This window comes from Furipterus horrens, unplaced genomic scaffold (genome assembly GCF_987537825.1).
Source record: "Furipterus horrens unplaced genomic scaffold, mFurHor1.1.pri manual_scaffold_8, whole genome shotgun sequence".
Classification (NCBI taxonomy): domain Eukaryota; kingdom Metazoa; phylum Chordata; class Mammalia; order Chiroptera; family Furipteridae; genus Furipterus; species Furipterus horrens.
The window spans coordinates 28,744,185-28,754,182 of NW_028327178.1; the positions used below are offsets into that span (position 1 = coordinate 28,744,185).

Consider the following 9,998-nt stretch of genomic DNA (forward strand, 5'->3'; position numbering starts at 1 on the left):
TGCCCCCTCCATTTCTGTTCTTAGTTTTCGTATTTCTGATTCGAGATTTTTTTCATATTTACAAATGGTTGTGTAAAAATATTTAATTCAGTTTGGAGAGGGTTGTATCACAATTTCTTTAGCTCTGGGTTGATTTGGGGGTAGAATTTTTTTATCAACTTAAATGTGTTAATTTAATGTATTTTTATAATAGTTTTGCATGGATGTGGTCTGCTATTTCTGTTCCTATTCATTTTGTAGTCACTGCTAGTAATTTGATAATTCCTTGTTCTGACAGTTTTGTTGATGATGTTGGCAAGGTGAGGGGTAGGTGTGGTTTGTTTCTCTAATTATGTTTACTTTCCTTTTTTTAAAAATGGTTGTATGCTATTTTATTTTTTGTTATTTAAAAAGTATAACTTTTAATAACTTTTTATTGTTATTCTATTACAGTTGTCCCAATTTTTCCCCCATTGTCCTCTTCTGCCCAGCCTGCCCTCCTAATTGTTCACTTTTCATTTCTTCCTTCTTTTCCTTCCCTGCTATGTTTTCAAGGGTTGCATTTCCTTCTCTGTACAACTTATTTTTCCCCTTAGCAATGCTTCTCGGACTGCTGATTTTGGTCCCACCATCCTCAAGCCCTTTCCCTGTAGCTAGTGCTAGTAATAACCAAGTTCTAACTTGTGGTCAGTGTTTGCTTTCAGATTTTCTCTTTCTGGGGATGCTTTTGTCAATACCTGTATAGGTCCTCTGAACCTCTTTAATATTTTCATGGGGTCTCTTAAGACCCCCTGTCTACTCTCTGTGCCCATACAGGCTTGAAGTGTTGAGTGGGCAGCAGGAGCTCAGCTGGAATTTTGTTAATTTCTCAACTTATAGGTAATTTGATTGTCATGATACTTTCTGTCTCATAGTACTATTAAAGGAAGGGATTATGTATGATTTTATTTGTTCTCTTTGTTGGTTTCATTTTTACCAGGGGTGGAGGGGGTGAGTGGATAGATTCAGAATCAACCAGTCACCATTAGCTGTTTTTTCAAATTTTAGCATCTCTGAAATCAAAATGTATCTTAACAACTGATATAATGAGGAAGTGTTGTCATAGTCCAAATAGTATGTTCTTTTCTTTTGTATATCAGTTGTGTTTAAAAATTGAGAGCTTCAGAGGTTTGTATATATAGTATGTCTTAGAAAGATAATTCTTGCTGCTCTGGGGAAATGGGTTGTAAGGGGCAAGTGTAGAATTAGGTAAACTGGTTAAGAAGCTTCTGCAGCAATCTGGGTGAGGTAAGATAATAGTTGGTGTTAGGGAGATGCAAATAGAAGTGGACAGAGAGAAGACTTTTGGCAGGGGAGGGTTGGTAAACAATAGGATTTACCAATAGGAAGGGAGTAACAAACGATTTCTGAGTTTTTGGATTTGAGAAATTGATGCCATTTGCTGAGACGGGGAAGATTATATTTGGGAAGATTAGCAAAAGAGCAGGTTTATTGAGGGAATATTAGGGTTTCAGTTTTGGTCATGTGAAGTTTTCACGTGAAGCTGTCAAGGAGGCTGTGGTAGATAGGAGTCTGGAGCTGAGAAGAGCAGCTTGAGCTCAAGATCCAATTTCAGCATCCTCAGCCTATAGCCATTGGAAAGGATAAAGTTGTCTAGAGAATGAGCGAGGTGAGAGAGAAGGTTCAGGACAGTCCTAAGGGATTGCACTGAAAAGCATTTGGATAGATGTTGATAACTCAGCAAAGTGGACTGAGAAGGGGCAGTGAGAAACTGGGAAGACCAGGAGAAAGCAATGATGTGGAAACTAAGAAAGTTGATTGTTTCACTGATTCAGAATGGACTTTGTCAAAAGATGCTAGAGGGTGAGGATGATGGATGCAGAGGCACAGAGATATGTGCTCTTATATCTCTATCAGATGAAGATAGATTTGAATCTTGAAATACTGAGAAACACAGATAAGTTGGTAGATAGTAGGGAAAATAATATTTTGTGGCATTTTGCTTCTCTTGAACCATTTTCAAACCACATTAACATTTATTTATTGCTTTTGCCACAAACATCCCTGTAAAATAGCAGGTTGGGTATTGTTATTACCATTTCACTGATGAATAAGTAGAGGTTTGGCATGGCAGAAATACTGATAGCTGTGCACCCAAAATCCACACTCTTCCTGGCTGGATCATATTCCTCAGTCCCTAGGTCCTGTCCTTGCAATCAGGCATGGGCATATGACTAGTTCTTGATGTTGGAGTAAGGGTAGAGATGAGATGTGTCACTTGTAGGCCAGACTATTACAAAGTGACTGGGACTTTTCTATATTCTCTTTCTAGATCCACTAGCAAGAAGCAGAGGACTTTAATGCCATCATGGATAGAGGGGGTTTAAAACAGGAAGAGCCTGGATCTCTGAAACACCAAGAAAGCTGCCTGATGACCAGGAATATCAGCACTGAACTGTCCTATGAGCCTGAAACAATCTTTTACAACCAATGAAATGTTGATTGCTACACAGCTAGTGTTAACTTATCTAATATATATCTGAGAATATTAAACGTCTTGCACAGTATCTCGCAATAAGTTAATGTTGGGTGATGACGAGAACCCAGATCTCTTAACTCCTTCTTAAGTGTTCTGGTGGTTTGTGTTGTATATAAGGTACCATGGGATCTAGGAACAGGGCATACAGTTTATAGACAACTCTAAAAGTAGGTAAGTAAATAGGATGCCAAATAATCATTTAAAAAATAATGTATTAGATTTTGAAACAGGAAAAAAGAATATACCCACCAAGGGTTTCTTGTATATCTTTGATTTATTGAGAAATAGTCTCTATTAGCTGCATACTATAATATTTTTTTGTGGTACAAAACTGAAATGCACTTCTAACAGTGAGACATCAACATGTGCATAACATTTTATCCCAGATGGCTTTCTCTTTTGCCAATTTTATGTGGAAATCAACAGCTTGTCCAAAAGAATGCATAAATGCTCTTCCCAGGTCAAGGTTCTTCCATGACAAAACACTCATGTGTTTTTCTCTAAGAGGAGAGCTATACTATGAGACTAGAATCATTCTAGAGGAAAGCATAATCAGTCTTTTCTAAAAAAAAAATTTCTAACAACAGTATTAGCTTTTATTATTCAGGGGCTGATAATCTTATTCATGGATAATGATCAATAATTTATTATTATCAGGTTGTTGGTTAGTACTATTTTGGTTAGTACAGTTTCTAAGATTTTCTTTTTAAATAATTACCAGTCACTGGAGGAAATAATGCTAAAACTTTCACAAGCAGCTTGTCTTTTTAAAAAATACTTTCCCTGTTGGCTACTCTCTGTCCCTATCAACAGTTTGCAGCTCCCCATTGTACACAGCAGAAAACTGTTGCTATTTTGAACCTGATCCCAGGAAATGAAGCTGGAGATTTTCCTTTTAACTTTAAAAACCTCTCAGCATGTTTTCCATGGTAAATTTGGTGACTTGGGGGACTCTCCACAGCAGAGGATGGGTGGGTGCACAGAGTGCAGAGAAAAGCAAATGCAGTGCCCTGAGACAACTTCAAGAAATGCTCTTATTGTTCAGTCCTGCAGATCCACACTGCAGTTCCTCCTCATCTCCACACACCTTTGCTATAGGTTCTTTTTAAATAACGTGTGAGGCAAAGTCTTCCCTTTTCATCCAGAAAGGCCATGGTGATGAGCAGTATGTGTTTACCACTCACCTCCCTGCAGGGGCTGGGGAGACTGAGGCAGAGCCTGTTGGCCCTGGTGTCCAAAAACTTGAAAAGAGTCAGAATGAAGTTAAGATCAAAGATGGGCACTGAAGTTAACTAAGACATAAAGTGCTCAGGAGGATACAGTATAAGCAGAGCAGGATCAAGACCTAAGTAAGCCATTGCTTAATTACCAAAGTTAATTATTGCCTATTTTTAAAAATTATTTTCTTAAAACATATTCTTATAGTTTCTAATTCTCTTTAAATGTTTATAGTCTTAGTTTAGTGAGTATGTGTGTAGATATACGTCCCTGTAGGGAGTGAGGGGGTGATGTCTGACACCCCAAAATATGCTTTTTTTGAATATTGATTATTTTAAACTGGTTATTTTTGAAAAAAGACTCAGAAAAAACCTTTGATCTCCCCCACAACTTCTTAAAAGAATTTGGAGAGTATATGATCTGACGCCACCAGGGGCAGATTCAGGAAGTGCAGATCAATCTAAAAAGCAGAAACAAACAAGAAGAGTCACAAAAATGGGGAGACAGAGAAACAACCCCCCATCAAAGGGAAAGGAGGAATCCCCAGAAAGAGTGCTAAATGAAAGAGAGGAAAGCAAACTATCACACATGGAATTCAAAATATGGATTTCAGGGAAGCTCAATGAACTCAATGAGCTCAAAGAAAACTAAAAAGAACTCCAGGGAAAATACAAGGAACTTACTAAGAATTACATCAGCATTCAAAAGGACATAGAAGCTATCAGTTAGCCAGGAGGAAATGAAGAATACAGGTTCTGAATTGAAGAACACAGTAGAAGGAATTAAAAGCAGCTAGAGGAATCAGAAGATCGGATCAGCAAGCTGGAGGACAATGTAGAAAAAAATTCCCAGACAGTGCAACAAAACAAAAAAAGACTGAAAAAGAATGAAGAGGTTTTAAGAGAGTTACAGGACAATATGAAACATAATAATATCTGTATCATAGGGATACCAGAAGGAGAAGAATAGGAGCAAGAGATAGAAAACCTGTTTGAAAAAGTAATGACAGGAAACTTCCCTAACTTGATGAGAGAAAAAGTCACACAAGTCCAGAAAGCACAGAGGGTCCCAATGAATATGAACCCAAACAGGCCCACTCCAAGACACATCATAATTAAAATGGCAAAACTCAAAGACAAAGAGAGAATCCTAAAAGCAGCAAGACAGAAACAGCTAATAACATAGAGGGGAGCTCCAATAAGGCTATCATCAGATTTCTCAACAGAAACACTACAAGGCAAAAAATACTCCAAGAATGAAGAACTAAGGTCTACAACCAAGACTATTCTACCCAGCAAGGTTCTTATTCAAAATGGAAGGTAAAATAAGGAGTTTCCCAGACAAAAGAAGGGTAAAAGAATACATCTCAACCAAACTAGCATTGCAAGAGATACTAAAGGGTCTGCTTTAAGAAGATGAAACAGAGATACAGAGAGAGAGGAACACAGGTACAAAAGGGAAAAATGACAATGAATAAGTACCTATCAATAATAACCTTAAATGTAAATGGATTAAATGCACCAATCAAAAGACATAGGGTAGCTGAATGGATTAGAAAGCATGACCCACATATATGCTGTCTAAACAAGGAATGGACCAACACCAAGGTCAAGGAAGAAATCAAAAGATACCATGAAACAAATGAAAATGAGGACTCAGCAATTCAAAATCTGCGAGACACTGGGAAAGCAATCTTAAGAGGGAAATTCATAGCATTACAGGCCTATCTTAAAAAAAAAAGTTCAAATAAACAATCTAACTTTACACTTATAAAAACTTGACAAAGAACAACAAACAAAGCCTAAAGTGAGTAGAAGGAAGGAAATAATAAATATCGGAGCAGGAATAAAAAAGAAATAGAGTATAAAAAATGTTATAATAGATCAATGAATCCAAAAGATGATTTTTTGAATAAACAAGAATGACAAAGCCTTTAACCAGACTCATCAAGAAAAAAAGAGGACCCAAATAAATAAAGTCAGAAATGAAAAAGTAGAAATAATAACTGACACCAAATACAAAGAATTCTAAGAAAATATTATGAAAAACTATATGCCAAAAAACTGGACAACCTGGATGAAATGGATAAATTCCTAGAAACATACAATCTTCCAAAGTAAATCAGGAAGAATCAGAGAATCTGAATAAACAGATTACACCTTGTGGAATTGAAGCAGTAATCAAAAACCTCACAACTAATAAACACACTGGACCAGGTAGCTTCACAGGTAAATTTTCCAAACATTCTGAGAAAAATGAGCACCTCTCCTTCTCAAACTATTTCAAAAAACTCAAAAGAGGGCAGGCTCCCAAACTCATTTTATGAGGCCAGCATTATCCTAATTCCAAAACCAAATTAAGACATTACAGAGAAAGAAAATTATAGGCCAATATTCTGACTGAACATACATGCTAAAATCCTCAACAAAATATTAGCAAACGAATACAGCAATGCAACGCATCAAAAAGATCATACACTATGATCAAGTGGGATTTATTCTGGGGATGCATGGTTCACAGATCAATAAATGTGATTCACCACATAAACAAAATGAAGGATAAAAACCACATGATCATATCAATACATGCAGAAAAAAAGCATTTAATAAAGTCCAGAACCCATTTATGATAAAAACCATCAGCAAAGTGGGTTTACCAGAAACATACCTAAACATAACAAAGGACATATATGATAAACCCACTGCCAGCATCATACTCCATGGGAAAAAGCTACAAGCATTCCCCTTAAGATTGGGAACAAGACAGGATGACCACTTTCCCCTCTTTTATTCAACATAGTATTGGAAGTCCTAGTCACAGCAATCAGACAAGAAGAAGAAATAAAAGGCATCCAAATTAGAAAAGAAGAAGTAAACTGTCTTTACTTGCAGATGACTGTACATACAGAATCCCAAACATTCTACCAGAAAAACTACTGGGATTGATAAATGAATTCAGCAAAGTAGCAGGATACAAAATTAATATCCAAAAATCAGTTGCATTTTCATATATCTATAATGGACTAACAGAAAGGCAAGTTATGATAACCATCCCATTCACAATTGCTTAAAAAAGAATAAAATACTCAGGAATAAACCTAACCAAGGATGTTGAAGGCCTGTACTTTAGAAATTGTAAGACACTGAAGAAAGAAACTGAAGAAGATACAAATAAGTGGAGGCACAGAGTGTGTTCATGGATAGGAAAAACTAACATCATTAAAATATCCATGCTACCTAGAGCAGTTTATAGATTCAATGCAATTCCTATTAAGGTTCCAGTGATGTACTTCACAGAACTAGGACAAGTATTTCAGAAATTTATATAGAACTGCATAGAAACAGCAATCCTGAGAAAGAAGAACAAAGTTAGAGGAATCATGCTACCTACTAATATCAAACTATACTATAAAGCCATAGTAATCAAACCAGCCTGATGCTGACATAAAAACATACAGAGCTCAATGGAACAGAATAGATAGCCCAGAAATAAACCTACATCTTTATAGTCAATTAATATTCAACAGAGGAAGCAAGCACATACAATAGGCTAAAGATAAGTTTATTCAATAAATGGTGTTGAGAAAACTGGGTAGCATAAAAATGAAACTAGATCACCTTCTTACACCACACACAAGAATAAGTTTAAAATGGATTGAAGACTCAAATGTTAGGCCTGAAACCATAAAAATGGTAGAAGAAAACACAGGCAGCAAAATCTCCGACTTAGCCCATAGCAGTATTTTATCAGATATACCTCCCCAGGCAAAAGAAACAAAAGAAAAAATAAACAAATGTGATTACATCAAACTAAAAAGTTTTTGTGTTTTTGCACAGCAAAGGAAAACATCAACAAAATGAAAAGATAACTCACAGAAGTGAGGACATATTCACTGCTATATCTGATGAGAGGTTAATATCCAAAATTTATATAAAGAACTTCTAAAACTCAACACCTAAAAAACAAACAATCCAAATAAAAAATAGGCCAGGGGCCTGAATAGACATTTCTCTAAAGATGACATATAGATGGCCAATAGACGAATGAAAAGATGCTCAACATCACTAATCATTAGAGAAATGCAAATTAAAACCACAATGAGATATCATCTCACACCTGTCAGAATGGCTATTATCAATAAATTAACGAACAATACATGCTGGTGAGAATGTGGAGAAAGGGGAACTCGTTTGTACTTTGGGTAGAAATGTAGATTGGTGTAGCTATTACAGAGTGAAAGGGGGTTGTCTCACATGGCGCCTTGGTGTAAAACCCAACAACTAGTGTTGAGGAAAACAGGTCTTTATTTACAGTATTCCACCCTGGGGAGGGCAGTGAGCACTTCAGCTCAGAGCCCTGTTCTCCCACAGGACCCAGCACTTCCTTTGCTCCCCAAAAGGCTAGAAGCCAAACACATGCCCAGAAGTTCCCCATCCCTTATCTGTCAGCTGTCTCCTTCAGGATCTGGGGTACGATGTTATCAGCCTCTGTATAACAGTCCAGGAAAACATGTGCCATGTTGCACTGGGTCACGCATGGTTCTCTCTTTGCCCTTTCACAGCCTGTAGTTCTCCTCTGCCCTCCTTGCAAACTGTGTGGATCTCCTTTCCTCCTCTCAAAGCTGCATGGAGATCTCCCCTTCTCAAAACCGCATGGAGAACCTCGCTAAAAATGTCTGCCGCCTATTTTTAAACCCCTGACTGCATCCTCTGACGCAGTGGGTGTGGTAACCAGTTCTGACCATTCACAGAACCTTGTGCAGGCTCTGTATGCTCTTTCCATACCATTCCATGGTCAAAACCCCTCCCAACGTCTTGGGGCCTTGGAAGAACCAAAGCCATTTGCATAACTGAGACACTAAGCTTCTAGCCATAGTTATGCAAAGATATCTTAAAAGCTGTTCCCTTTTCCCCATCCCCCAACCCGCAGGCTCTGGGGATTTTGGGACACCCCCACTCTGTAACATAGCCACAGTGTAAAGCAAAGAAAAAAAAAAAAAGAATTTAGATAGAGGACCTGCTTTAGGAAGGGGGTTATTTTCATAGATAACTATAGTTTCACATGACCTAGAGCGTGGCAGATAGGGAGGAATATAGCAAGGCCCTTTTGATCAAACTACTCTCTGTGTGTCACTGTTAAAGATGGCCCAGCAAACATTTATCTACCAAACTTCTGCCTTTCTGTCTTCATGTGAATTGCCTTCCTGTCCTTTGAAGTTCCAAACTACTACCCTGGCCACCCCTCCTTACCTCAAGGTGGCATATGAACCTTAACTGCACAGTTTTCTTCCGGTCCCATATTCTTATGGAACCTGCCATGTACATATGTAATGAATTTGGTTATTTTTGCCTGTTAATCTCATGTCAATTTGATAGTTAGACTATCCAGAAGAATTTAGAAAGATAGAATGCTATTTTTTCCTCCCTCCACAGGAGACCTTCAGGGTTCCAGAGAGAGATGCCAGAAGACACTGCCACAAAGGGCCAGGGTTTGCTCTAACGTCCCTGGTTCCCTCTCTCAGCAGTGAGATCAGCTCGGGCAGCTGTAAAGCAATGCACTGGGGATTTGAGAGTGTGGATCCAGCTGGTTGCTGAACTGAAATTCTGATCAAAGGAATGCTTTCTGCAGTTGAAGAAGCCCAGGAAACGGGGGTCGGGTGGGGGAGGTTGGGGGGGGGAGGGTAGGGGGAGATAAGCTCTCTACAACAGAAAAGTCTATAAAGCACAAGATCAGGTAGCACATGGGATATTCAGGTTAAGATTTGAGATTGCTTTGCTGGGGGTGGTGTCTAAGAAAGGAAAGGTAATTAAAAGATCATGGTCTTCATTAGTTTAGCTCTCTTATCCCTATATGACTATAGGACTACCAGGTGTTGACGTAAGAAATGTCTAAACCTGTAGAAAAAATTTTTTTAAATGTTTTTTATTGATTATATTGTTACAACAGTTCCAATTTTCTCCCCCTTGCTCCCCTCCACCCAGCACCCCCCTCCCCCAGCAATCTCCCCCCAAGTCCATACCCCTGGTTCGTAAAAATTAACTATCCCCCCCCCCCTTTTATGAGTTTATTTGAGCCACACTGAGAGCAACTGCCCAGAAGCAAAATCTCAACTGATTGAGAAACTAGTCTGGAGAATGGCAGTTTTGCAACTTATTTTATACATAAGTATCAAAGGAGGAGGCATAAGGAGGGTTTCATAAAATCAACTGGTGGTAGATTAAAGGGGAGAGAGAAAGCAAAGTGGGGAAATCTCTGGGATTGG

At 38.1% G+C, this 9,998-nt stretch overlaps 1 protein-coding gene across 9 annotated transcripts in view; it reads left to right on the forward strand.

Annotated features, from left to right (window-relative positions):
• LOC150002669 (uncharacterized) overlaps positions 1-9,372 on the forward strand; it is a 47,397-nt gene extending 38,025 nt beyond the window's left edge. For 2 of the 9 annotated variants that reach the window (XR_016512713.1, XM_090285666.1), the window contains 2 exons: positions 766-858; positions 2,312-2,546. Coding sequence is in view for 3 of the 9 variants with exons in the window: in XM_090285666.1 (XP_090141792.1) it covers positions 766-858; positions 2,312-2,366 (148 nt within the window). In the remaining 6 variants the exon portion in view is untranslated. Of the gene's footprint in view, positions 1-765; positions 859-2,311; positions 2,690-9,168 lie in introns of those variants that run through there. The other 7 variants (XR_016512714.1, XM_090285667.1, XR_016512717.1 and 4 more) reach the window with 4 other exon arrangements.
• The last annotated feature ends 626 nt before the right edge of the window (positions 9,373-9,998 follow it).